This window comes from Phasianus colchicus, chromosome 10, assembly GCF_987193195.1.
Source record: "Phasianus colchicus chromosome 10, bPhaCol1.hap1.1, whole genome shotgun sequence".
Classification (NCBI taxonomy): domain Eukaryota; kingdom Metazoa; phylum Chordata; class Aves; order Galliformes; family Phasianidae; genus Phasianus; species Phasianus colchicus.
In genome coordinates this window covers 13,285,720-13,298,890 of record NC_143445.1, presented here as the reverse complement: position 1 = coordinate 13,298,890, position 13,171 = coordinate 13,285,720, and the positions used below count along the sequence as shown (strand labels likewise).

General features: G+C 36.6%; 1 protein-coding gene across 19 annotated transcripts in view; it reads left to right on the top strand.

The window, feature by feature from the left end:
* The window catches only part of DLG1 (discs large MAGUK scaffold protein 1), a 134,293-nt gene that overhangs the window by 106,267 nt on the left and 14,855 nt on the right, over window positions 1–13,171 (top strand). For all 19 annotated transcript variants that reach the window (XM_031596266.2, XM_090147359.1, XM_090147362.1 and 16 more), the window contains 3 exons: window positions 3,357–3,471; window positions 9,094–9,270; window positions 9,743–9,812. In XM_031596266.2, coding sequence (XP_031452126.1) covers window positions 3,357–3,471; window positions 9,094–9,270; window positions 9,743–9,812 — 362 coding nt within the window. The remainder of the gene's footprint in view (window positions 1–3,356; window positions 3,472–9,093; window positions 9,271–9,742; window positions 9,813–13,171) is intronic.

The following is a 13,171-nucleotide window of genomic DNA, read 5'->3' as shown; positions in this document are numbered from 1 at the left end:
AATGCTTTTACTGTATATTTTCACACGTAACATCTTGGCACCTGTTTTTGTGTGGTCATAGTAAGTAGCACACACTCCACAGCTTTCTCTACCACCTGAAAGTCTGTAACAAGCACATGAGTTGTACCCTTGAATTTATCAAATATCAGTGTTGATAGTCAAGAGATAGAAGTAGTTCATTACCAGAGCTCGTAAATACAGCTTCACTGCACTGCATGCTGTGCCAGTGCTGCCTCACCAGCCGAGAACTGGAAGCACGTGGAAGGTCAGTACAAGGTGGTTGTGATGGTGGCTTTTCTAACTTACTGCCAGGCTCCGCTTCTCAGTGCGTCTGTAGGCAGCACGATAAAGGAGAACTGTGGGTATCCTGAGAGTGGAGGGGAAAAAAAACAGCACAAAATTCTCAGCAGAAACTGCTTTGACAGATCCAGTGGGACTCACTAAAGGAGGGCTTTCCACAGACAGATGGTAAGAGGGATTGAAGAGGCATACTTTTTTTTAATTAAAGTGAACTTTTTCAGCTTTTAGTGGGTTTAGTATATGTAGGAATCTCTGCTTCTGAGTGCTGTGCTGCCATCTGTTCCCAGTGCATACATCCATGCTTCCATGAATTGCTTTTCCTTCTGAATTTTCTATCCCTTGTTGTAGTCTTCTGTTCTTTTATTTCTCTTTGCTAGGTTGTGTGTTCCAGACCAAATTAACTGTCATAGCTGCCTCTTGTTTATCTTCCATAGCCAGTATAGACAATTCACCATCTTTCTGCTTATCCCTGTGGCTCACCAAAGCGGCAGTCCAGGAGAGTTTCACTGCTCAGACCCCTTGTCTGAAATTTTGATTTCTTATAAATTAAATGGTGACACTGAAAATGTTCGGTTTTATAGGCAGAAGAGTTTTGCAGAATGAATAAAATGTTTTTCTACAATGCAAACAGTCCTGGCAGTATGAATTTAACTGTGTAACTATGTTCTGCCTTATTACTAACTTATTTCTTCTTCTAATTAGAGCAGATAAATAACTTTGAGATAAGCCATGTTTCAGTCAGTAGACTGTGTTTGAAAACTTTTGTTTTTAATGATGCACTGATTTGAATTAATTAATGGGCAGATTACAAATGAAAAAACAGTGCGTCCCGTCACAGTAGACTCAGATGAGTGGTTAAGACTTCAGAGAACCTCATTCTAGGCAGCATTCAGTCTCCTCATGAGGACTAGCACTGCATTCTCCTTTATCTCAGGAGCTGGCTCTCAGGTGTTTGGCATGTCTCAGATTCATTCCTGTGTTTTGATACCTGTCTCTTGATAAGCATAGTGCTTGCTCCCCAGTTGTTATTGTAAACTGAGACTGTTTCCCATTTAAGTCATTATTATTATATAATTTTCACCTCTGAAACAAAGACAAAGCAGCTGATAAAAACGAACCTGTGTGTTTGTATAAATGAAATGCAGATATGCAGGTGCTGTCTAAAATCTTGTTTAGATTAGTCCTTGTGAAAAGTGGGTTCCTGTCTCAGGGCTTACAGTCTAAGTAGATAAGAGAAGCAGCAATGAGGAAGGGGAAAAGCTGAAGAAAATGAGGTGACTTACCCACATCATGTGGTGCAGCAATGGCACAGCAGGAGGTTTTTCTTTCTGTATCTGGGTCCTTCCCCTAAGGGATGTTGCTTTCTAAAAAATCCTGTTTTCTCACATTCCTCTTACATTGCCATCTTGTCATGCTGAATTCCTTTGATATTAGTAATAATATCAGTAGCGTGGAAACAGTTTTTCTCGTCAGGCATCATCATCAGTTTTGTTAGTGCTGGTAAATTATTTGATCTGGACTTCATTTGTACAAAGACACCATTGCTGATTCAAAAACTAAGATGCTATCTTAACGACTGCTGGCTTTTGGGTTTAAAGGACAAGAAACAGGATTATCTAAGAGGCTGTTCTTACGGTCACAATCTGCACAGTGTTAATTAGGGCTGTTATTGCTAGAATATTCAATTTATAGTTACCTGGATGAATGAAGTGGTATACCAGAAACCAGTTCACAGAAAGTTCTTCGATAACATAATTTTGTTTTCTTCCTCCCTTGGCTAACTTGTACATTTGGTGCTTATTGCCTGATGAATGTGTGGGGAGAAAGTCCTACAGAACATAATAGGATAAATTGTGGTATTTAAGATGGCTGTTGAAGGAAGTGCAGTTCAGAGATTTCCTCAAGATTTTTTGCATCTTTGAGCCCTTTTAATCAGTCTTGCATATTTTGAGTAAATTTGATGCCCACAGGGAATGAGGTGCAGCAAGGGAGAAGAGCACAAATTACCCAGCTCAGCAGCTGCTGGCTGTGCACACCCTGGCTCTCCCAATGTTGACTTGTTATAATCTTGCATCACATGGTCTGCTGGTGAAGGTGGTGGCTGTAGAGCATTTCCCTTAACTAGAAAGGTTTTAGAAGTGGATCTGTTTATCCTGAAGTCCGAACTGTTGAACTGAAGGAAAAACTTACTTGTTTTGAGTTCACATTTTATGCTGGCAACTTGTAAGTACCTTGCTTTAAGATATGTTTGTCCTCAAGAAACTATTGCTATTTTATTGTCTGCCTTCGTAGATAAAATCAAATGTATTTATCTTAGTTTTATTAGTGCACGGTGCTGCTTAAGAACACAATCCGTTTTTCCAGGATTAACATTGTACATAATTATACAGAGGGAGTTTGAATGTCTTAATGCTGTTTACAATTGGATTGAGATTTGTGCCAGAATTCTGGACATCTTTTCCTTACTTGAAGTCCCATGGGAACATTGTTTTATTCAGATAATGTTTTGCATATTCCCCACCTTGTAGTGCTAAATCCTGTATCTTACTCAAATCCAGCAATACTGAAGTATCTATTCAATTCCAACTTTTCAGAAACTTGTAATTCTCACATCTTAGCATTTAAAAAATATAATTTAGATTATAAATATGTGCACTTTAGATACATATTCTAACCTTTATTTTTGGTCATGGTGTAAAATTTATGTGTTTTTATTACTGTGAAGTGATTGATGGAGTTATGTTTTAATTAGAAAGGAGTTGGTCACTGTAAACTGTAGGATGAATAGTGAAATCTCTGTAACAGATATTTGCTTTTGTTCATTTGCTTTATTTCAAATTCTATTTCAGTTGATAAATGTAAGACTTTATATAGTTTTTAATTACAAAAAAAAAAAGATGCTTAAAGCATTGGAATTTTGGAGCTTTCTCTTGCATTAAAAAAAAAAAAAAAAACTCTAACAAATATTTATTTTCTGAGATTTTCAGTATTATTCTGAGTAATTTAATCCCCAGAGGTACAGAGAAAATTAATAGCAGTGCTTTCCTCTCTTACAGAATACAGTCGTTTTGAAGCTAAAATACATGATTTACGGGAGCAGATGATGAACAGTAGCATTAGTTCAGGATCAGGATCTTTGCGAACCAGCCAGAAGAGATCCCTATACGTCAGGTAATCATCTTTTTTTATCATATTACAGGTGTGTTTTCCTGCTTTTCTGAAAACTTAGCATTTCTGTATTTTTGTATACTCACTCATTGCTGAACTTGATGTTTTTGTGATTGCAACATATTAAAAACAAAACTTAATTCAGTTTCATTAAAGTAATACAACTGAAAAAGTAGTTACACAACTGGAAAAGTAGTATTAGCACTGAGAACTTTGAAAAGTGGTGCATTTACTTGCTTTTTGTCCTGAGTCTGAGATTATAAGCCTTCAGTAAACACATAGTTATTCTTTTTAAGTCAAAGTACGTGATGTCTTAACATCTGGCTTGACTCAGTTTGTGTTTTTGTGACAAAACTCTGCATATTCTTCTCTTTGTTAGGCTTTGACTTCAAATCTATTCTTAAGCTTTGACAGGTTGCCATCTGATTTTCTTCAGCTTGCCTTAGTCATATTCTCAGTTTGTATTAAGAAATTCAATAGAATTGTGTTACAGAACAATTTCCATGGAAAACAAGGGATCAAATGCATCGGAGTGAATAAGTTGAATATCTTTCATTATTTTTTTCATGCAAAATCAAACATAAAGAAGCCTAAAAGGAAATGGGAATATAAGAGCATGAAATAATTGAGAAACTAAGTAGCTTTCCCAGGAAATTCTGGCAAGGTGCAGCCTTACTCCTATATCAGTTATGACATACTGATAAGGTGTAACATTTCAAATGTGAAATCTGGATTGAAGGATTGAATTTTAAAAAATAAATTGTTCGTTGAGTTTCCCAATCTGACTCATCTCTGAGTTGAAAAAGAGCCAGCAGTTTCTTCATGAAAGAGTCCAGAATGTATTAATAGAGCACACAAGACTTTGTTAGTGATGGTGCTTGCTTTAAATTTGATTTAAAATGTTGCAGGACCTCACTGGTTTATGTGCTGAAATCTTAGGCTCAGGTTCTATTGCCTTTGCCCCTTTAAAAAAAAACACCTCAAACAGTTTCTGTCTCCCAGTTGTACTTTGTTATCTGTTCGCAGTGCCACAGAATAAATCAAAACAGAAAAATGAGCCTGATTAAATGCACTTTACCTGAAGTAGTTCCCTGATCACCATGCTCTTGTAGAAACAAGGTCCCTTTCAGAATTAGTTACAGCTTAGGAGAGAGGAGTCGTAGGATCTGCTTTGAGTGATATTGCCATCAAGTGAAATGCTGGTTGGAAATATAGTCTTAGCTGTAAGCAGTGATACCCTACTTCTTCACTGCGAAAGTCACAGTAAATTGGTTTATAATAGTCAATTTTTATCTCCATTACATTCAGTAACATTGCTGAACAGAGTTGATTTTTTTAGAAGCCAATAGGGGGATTTTAATGCAGCAGCAGATCTTTTAAGGACTTTCTCAACATGGTGACTCTGGTTAATCTTTCACCAGACTTCTGTCATTTGCTGTTATTTCTCCCCTGTCCCTGCTTTCTCCCCAGTGCACTTCCTTGACCTGCTTCTGCATTCGTGAGGACCCAGAATAAGAGGCTTAAATAAAGTGATAGTAACTTTAACCTCCAAGAAAAGCACGGTATTTCACACAGTACATCTCTCTCTGGTTGCACACTGTACGTACAATTGCACAAACACAACTGCTGGTTCAAAGAAGTCTGTCTGATGGTGGGGCAGCATGGCTGCTCAGGTTTGGATCCATTTAGGCAGTTGTGCAGTTTTGCCATCAGTCTTTAAGTCATCATGGTATTACAACATTGATGATTTTTCCCCTTGGCAAGCTTTGTGCAATGTACATGTGTTATGTATGCTTCTGGATATGATGGTGAGACTGTAATATCCACAATCACAAAGTTTATCACTTTAGTGCTTATGGTTTAACTAAGCCTAAACAATCTCAACCACTTTCAATTTGCTTTGTTAGCTATAGCTTATAGCTACAGATTTTAAACTGCTTACATTCCAGTTCATGCATTCATCTAGTTCTTCAAGCCCCTGACAAATGTTTTGTATCTATGTAGCTTTTATTCTCCTGATGGAAATGACCTGGAAATGGTTGAGGCTGGGCTTCTGACTTTGTCAGCTGCCAAAAGTGCAGCCTTCTCCAGAATGTTGGCAGCAGCCCCGTGGAAACTGGTGGTTCCATTTCCAAGAAAGATTTTTGAAACTTACTAATCAGCTCTGTTAGAAGTTAGAAGAAAAATCTAAAATGCAAAAATTCCTTGTGAAAAGTACTTCTCCACCCACGTCCCATTTCAGAGAGTGCTGCTATGATTTTTGAGACCTAATCTTGTCATCGTATTTAAAGATGCCAAAGTCTGGTAGGCAACTTGGCTACATGCAGGGTGGGTTCACATCTGTTCTCTGGTTTCCAGTGCAATTTTTGACCTCAGTGAAATAACTTCCAAGGATCTTTGAACATATTGCTAGATACTGACAGAACATGTTGGCTGTCCCACTTATGCTCTGTAAGTTACTTTGGTATGTTCTGTACTTTTACTTGAACTAGTTCAAAACTAGTTTCAGGAACTGATGTTGAAGTTATTCTGTAATTTTTGGATTTTTTGGATGTGCCTTTAAGATCATGTAGTGTAAGCAAAACTGAATAGTAAGGCCAGCAGAGAGATGTTCATAGACATTCGATCACAGTTGCAGAAAAACTCCGAAATAAAAGACTTTGGGAACAGTAATCTGTGGTGATTTCTCAAATGTTCATGTTACCAAAGTAATGAGTAAAATGAGCTGCATCATTGTATCCATGCAGCTGAAACGTGGTATCTTCATGAATAGATAGCTTGCAAACAATACTGTGGGGGTGTTGTGTAATATTACGGAAAAGATGGTTGTGTTTGGTTGAGGATGCAACTTAAAGTAAAAGGACAGATTTTTCTCCTTAATTGCATGTATATATGATAAATAACAATATAGCAAGTAGTCCTTGGAGGACAGTGTAAATATAGCAATTCAGCAGTGACTAACTCCTGAATTTGCACAGCTAATTCTCTCTCTCTCCCCTAATTAAGATGTACTGGTTTAGTACCTTCTCTGATTGCTGCTTTATATTTTTTCTGATCTTTATTTTAAGAGGAGAGGGATTCTCTTGTACAATATTTGTGACTTTAAATCTGAGCTGCACCTTTATGCTCTACTCCTTCATCTGCAAATTCAAAAAGCAAACGTGAAAAAGTGAAATTCTTTCATGGGATCAAATTTCTTTGATAATATATTGCCAGGAGTAAATTTGTTCCATGCTTTATCTAATCTTGTGTGCCAAATCTCTGTCTGTGCAGTGTGTGTAGAATGCAGATTTAAAGATGACATTCACCCCCATGCATTTTTCCAACCAGCACGATACATTACAAATTCAAACAATGGTGCTGATTTCTCCCCTTGCATGAGAGTAGAAAATAATTGCATCTCCAAGTGGAAGAAACTTCACAGTTTTGGAAGCATTAGGAAATCTTAATTAGATCCATTGAAAAATAAGATTGATGTTAGCACCAGGCCTGAAAAGTGTGCTCAACTGCAGGAAGAGTTTAATTGGGCATCCTTATGTTGTTCCGACACTTCAGACATTTAGTTTCAAACAGCTTTCCCAAAAAATCAGGGAGAAAAAGAGAAGCTCCTGTACAGGCTGACCTTCATTCATTCTGAAGAGGTAAGTTTAGTAAGAAGTACAGAAGGATACTTCTGCTGCTCCAGGGATGCACTCATTATTTTGTTCATCAAGGACACTGCAAAAGAAATGCTTCAGTAGAACTTGATCAGCAGCCTGTGGTATTGCAAGTGGCAAACACAGCCAGGTAAAAAGGCATTGTGGAAAATGTGGCGCTGTTAACACAACTGTTAAGTTTTTGGCTTTGAAAGCATTCATGAAGCATGCAACTTGCCTTCAGTTTCTGTACACCTCTAACTAAAGAAACCAAATTACCGTGTTAGTGTTGTTGTGTTTCTGATTAATGCAGGTGAAATAGTAGGGAGGACTTGGTGCTTTCCCTTTAAAATAATTTTTAGGACTTGTCACTTGCCTTTAGCAGGATCTTAGGTGTAAAATGAATATTGTGGGACTATGTATAAAGCACGGATTAGTCAGAAATGCTGAGTTTATTCTAAAGTAAATTTGTATTTGTGTTATGACTTACATTAAATACTTGTATGCGATGTTAATCAGCAATAAAATTTTCCATACAAGGAATTCATCAAAGAGCTATCTTAGATATAGCAATCTGTAGATAAATAGGTCATCTTCAGTGTAAATTAAGTTCTCATCTGATAACTTTCCAGACATACAGGAAACGCCATGTTAATTGGTTGGCGTGGAAAGAGATTCTTCTTAACTCTAGGCGCTGTTTGGCTCATCATACACAGAGCCATATGTATGTCTAGCTGTTTTAAAATCTTTATCTTTGCTCATGACTCTGAAGAAAATATTCATGAAAACCTTTATCCCTTTATAAAATACTTTTGGTCTGTTGACACTGCTCTCCTAAGGTCATGATGGACTTGCTATCAAATCTCTAAATTGAGACAGGCTGTCATTTAGCAGGTGTGTCACTGAGAAACGATTGAGCTGTCAGATGAAACACATGATGGCTTTGTTGGCCTTTTTCATTACAGGCACTTCACTTGACATCTGTTCATGCACCTTTTTGAAAAGTAAAACGAGTCCTTTCTAAAGCATCCTGGGAGAGTCTCTAGCTTCTGTGAGAGGCTCCTGTCATTCAGTTCCACATCCTCACTAAATCCTTGGCTGTGGTGCCAGAAGTGTACCATAGGTCTGTTCTGTTCCTCAGGAAACTGATTGAGATTTAAAATGATTCAACAGGGAGAAATTAACTTCAACCTGTATTGATTCCTCAGTGTGGTATACCATGTCCATTTCCACACAATTTTGCTTTGTAACTAAGACAGGGGGAGAAAGTAGTACAAAGCAAGAGTAGCAGTGAGCTTGAATAAACTGACTTTGCTAGCAAAGAGAACGTGAATAAAACTGCAGCCTGCTGGTAGTCTGCAGGTAGTGCTGGTGCCTATTACTTGAAAATAGGCTGATATTAGAAAGAAGGATGGGATTCCTCTGAAATGGTAGGGAATTTTCCAAAAGAGTTCATATACTTTTTTTTGCCTTCTGATACTATAGTAGCAACATTCTGTCCAGACCATGTTTTTGAGCTTTTTATTTTTTGCATCCCTATGTATTGTATTCCTGTGCAGTATTTGACAGTAACTTTTATTTACTGAAATATTTTCAGTTTGTAACTTCTAACAAAGTGCATTGCAAAACTTTCAGCAGGTCTGCATTCGTCAAATAATTTACTTTTTCTTCCTACATTGATGTGTAATTTGTTCTATGCGAAGTGTTGATTGAATTGCAGGAGTTATCTTCTTGTGAAACTTCTGTCAGGTACTGGAGTTTTGCTCTGGGCCATGTTTATTCTCACTCATTAAAGGTCTCAAATGTATTCTGTGTGAATACTATACTATATGTGTGTATGTGTGGGGGGAGAGATTGCATTCAGCATTCTTCTGAGCACCTTTCAGAATGTTGCAGTCATTTCTGAACACAGACAGCTTAAATAAATCTTGTGCTATTTGCAGCCCCGTTTCATCTTTTTCACTAGTTAATTTTTTTCTTTTCAATGTAGAGCTCTATTTGATTATGACAAGACTAAAGACAGTGGCCTTCCAAGTCAAGGACTGAACTTCAAATTTGGTGATATTCTCCATGTCATTAATGCTTCTGATGATGAATGGTGGCAAGCAAGGCAGGTAACTCCAGATGGAGAAAGTGATGAAATCGGAGTTATCCCAAGCAAACGCAGGTATGTCCTGATGTTTTATTGACTCTGAGATGTCTGCTATTAAATTTCTGATATGATTAATGTGTATATGTTTGTAGACATTCAGTTTTGCTCTTGGTTGTTAATTCTTTGCCACATCATCCAGTCATTTAAAAAAAAGTTTAAAATCTGCAGTGTGATTGTAATTAGCTCAGTGAGGAATCGTATGTAGCTTTAGGAGCTGTATTCTCCTAAATTGACAAAGGTGGTTCCAAATTCCTCTCCTTATCCTCGTGGTAAGCAAGTTAACTGCTTTTACTAGAAATGTGATATTAGTTTAATACTACACCATTTATGTATAAGTTGGGGCAAAATAAATTTTGGGTAATATGACGCTGCTGATTGTGACTGCACTTGAGCACTGTGCTTATACTATAACAAATACTAATTTAAGCTTCATGAATATTGCTTGTTTAACTGTTTTGTCTGTTTTGTTTTTTTTTCTTTCTGGTAGAGTTGAGAAAAAAGAACGAGCCCGTTTAAAGACAGTGAAATTCAATTCCAAGACAAGAGGAGAGAAAGGGGTGAGTTTATGAAGTGCTAATTAAACCTGGTGTTGTGAATGGTAACATTCCTCTGTGGTTTATGTATTAAGGCTCCATGTCAGTTTTTAGTGAAAAGATTAGATTCTGTCAAATAGAAAGAAAATATTTCTTAAACTGAAAGCAAATTTAAATAGTAACCCATTACCAAAACACTGCAAATTAAAGAATTAGCTTAGAAAAAGATACTATTCTTAAGTCTGTAATATAATAGGAGCTGTATATAGTAACTATTTATTGACTAGAGACATTTCTAGCGGCACTGCAAGTTCTTCTTATAAAGCTGTTTAACCCTTTGGTCTGGAGTGTATTCTTGAACTCCCTTTTTTGGGAAGAGGGTTACTACCTCTTTATGTTTCTTTTTAACAACATTTCTTTTGTTAAAGTTTTTGTAATGCATGTAGAAAACAAGAAAATATTGCTCATCAGGGTCCCTGTGATAAAGTGAGGTTTTATACTGTGCACAGTAAGCAGGATAATATATATTATTTGTTACACCTGTGGCTACAGAAGCTTTAAGGGACTCTTCAAGTCTTCCCCTATTATTAACCATACAGTCTCCATCCATCTCTCAAATGTTTTTGTCTCAGCACTGCTCTCTGTTGGCACAAACACTGGTGTGGCTGTGCAGAAGTCATACAAAGTAAGCAGTGTAGATGGAAGGATAACTAGTCCCAAAGAAATAGCAATCAGTCCCTTGGTGCAGGTCACTGCTTGGTATGTCAGCTTTGTCCCATTACATAAGGTGGGACAGTGGTATGAGTGCTGAGGAGGCAAGGTAACTGCTTTTTTAGAGTAGTCTGCAATGTGCTTTTAAGCTCCCAAGGAAACTATTTCATATATCATTTTTTTCAGATGGCACAGACATTAATTATTTTAGATCCAAATTATTTTTTTTCTTTTATTTTAGTTAGTGTTTTCCTTTCTTCAAAAATCAAATATATTAAGTACTAAAACCTCAATAATGTATCTGTATACTTTAAAGATATCAAAATCCAAATATGCATTCCTCTCCTACGTGGTAAAGGTTTCCTATTTAGTTTACTAATGAAGAAAATGTCAAGTTTTTGTAATTTTTAATTTTTTAAGTTTTTAAAATGCAAACTGTTTAAAGCAAAATCAGTATCTTTAGATATTTTCTAGTTAACAGTTAGAGTCTGCCTTGAGGATCCCTCTGATAATTTGCATTTTGCTTTTCTCTTTTCATTCATTCATATTTTCCTACTGGAATAAATTGTTATCGATCACTGTGGTAACTTTTAACCCATCATTTTTGGATTTTGAGTTCACTTTTTAGAAGTTGGATAAGAACCAAATGGCTTAAATACCTCAGATTGTTTTATATTGCACAGTTTTTCAAATATTACCGTGTTCTTTGAGAAGATAATTGCATGTTCTTGTAGTCTGTCTACCACCAAACTGTGAACAGTTACTGACCTACCTGAGGTAGCATTCTGGCAATAGAGCAGTTAGTACACAAGCACCGTGTACTAACAGCACCAAACATATGCATGGGATACTGAGTGGAAAAGCAACTACGCTTGCCATTGATACGGAACTGCAGTTTTTTAGTAACACTTTGTTTTGCAGACACGCTTACACTTATTCACAATCTGTTGCTTCAGCTGTAAATGTTTTAACATGACAATTTCTCCTTTAAATTATTCTTCCTGTGTTTGTCGTGGGGTATTTTTCCCAGTAAGTTACCTGCAACATACACATCCTCATGGACTGTGTGCATTCCTGTGTTTGTATGTGATAAATCTCCATGGACAATATGAAATATCAGTTTTGAACAATTCTTCAAAAATTCTACATTGAAATCCTAGAGAATAACCCTAGTGATGGCAAATACTAAAGTCTGCCTTCCTTTACATTTAAGTAACACTAAGAAACTGGAGCAGAAGTGATTATTTTTTCCCCGTTTCTTTCATATACACATTTACCTAACTTTCTGTGCTGCTTCTGTTTTAATATATTCTTGCTTGTAGTGCCTGATCATGATTTGCGGTGAGCTTGTGAAGAATTTAATGTAATTACTATGCATTTTCAACTAATAAGCAATTCTCTTCAGCTTTTTATAATCATGGCATCTTTTGAAAGTAATCTTTTGGCTAATCTTTTGTTCAAAATCAGTCCAATATTCTTTTAATTTCTTTGGTTTTTTTTTTGGCTATGGAACTGACTCTGACCATTATACATGCAGTATATGAATTTTCATATTAGTTCAGTAAGACTTACTGTAGAGAAAGTTAAAACCATTAATGTTATGAAATATTTTCAAAACTAAAATGAAAAACATTATTTTTTGTGAAGCAAAATAAATTCAGCACTTCCTTTAATCACTGCAAAATCTCACCACCTCAGTAAAACTCTACCATTTTGGCGTTGTTTTCGTTTTCCTTATTTTCATGTTCTTTTGACCTAACTGAGGGTCTTATCCCAGCAGACAACTGGCTAGATGTGAGCCATCCACCTTTCAGAGTGCATGTTACAGCATTCTTCATCATGCTCAGCTAAGATCTACTCATTTGGGCATATTTCTTTGTTGCCTGTCTTATGTAGATCCCAGTAACATCTCTGGTTATGAGAAGTCAAGTTCCTCTGTCCGTATGTCAGGTTGAAAGTTTGCCAGTTCTAACAGAGGAATGACAGTTCTAGTCCAACACAGATGCCAGCCTATTAAAGGTTTATGTGTTTCCTACTTAAAACATTACTGCTGTATCAAGAGCTCAGTGCTTACGTCACTATGGTGCTCCTGCGATACCGCGTGCCTCTGTAACACCTGGTAGATTTGATAAAATACTTTTGTCTTGACAGTGGTAATGAAAATATCACTGGATTTTTCAGTATGTGATACTGCCAAGCAAGCCTGTATTAAAACAGATGGCCAGAAGCATTGTTAGCAGAGTAGCAGTATGCAACTTGTGTAGCACTACAGGCATCCTCTTTAGGAAGGAAACAAATGCTGGTTTTGTACTTGTACCAAAAAAGGTGGCCAGTGATTTGAAACATGAGTCCTTTTTGACTCCTGCTAGTTGCTATATTTCATTCCGTGCTTAGGGCTGGTAACAAAGGTAGTGTAACTTTTTACTACTGCATTTTGTACATAGAGAAAGAAAGCTCGGATTGGATTAAATGAGGTCAAACAATCTTTGAAAATTAATGTGGTTTAAATTTTAGAAATAGCTGCTCAGATAATTTTATTGACTTAATGGAATATATTTTGGTTCTTTGTAAAATTATGTTTTAAAGAAGTGTTCTGTGGATTCACTGATGCTTAAAGGAAAAAAAGAAGATATTTCAGCTAGCATGAAGTTACCTGTACCAGTTCTGTGCAT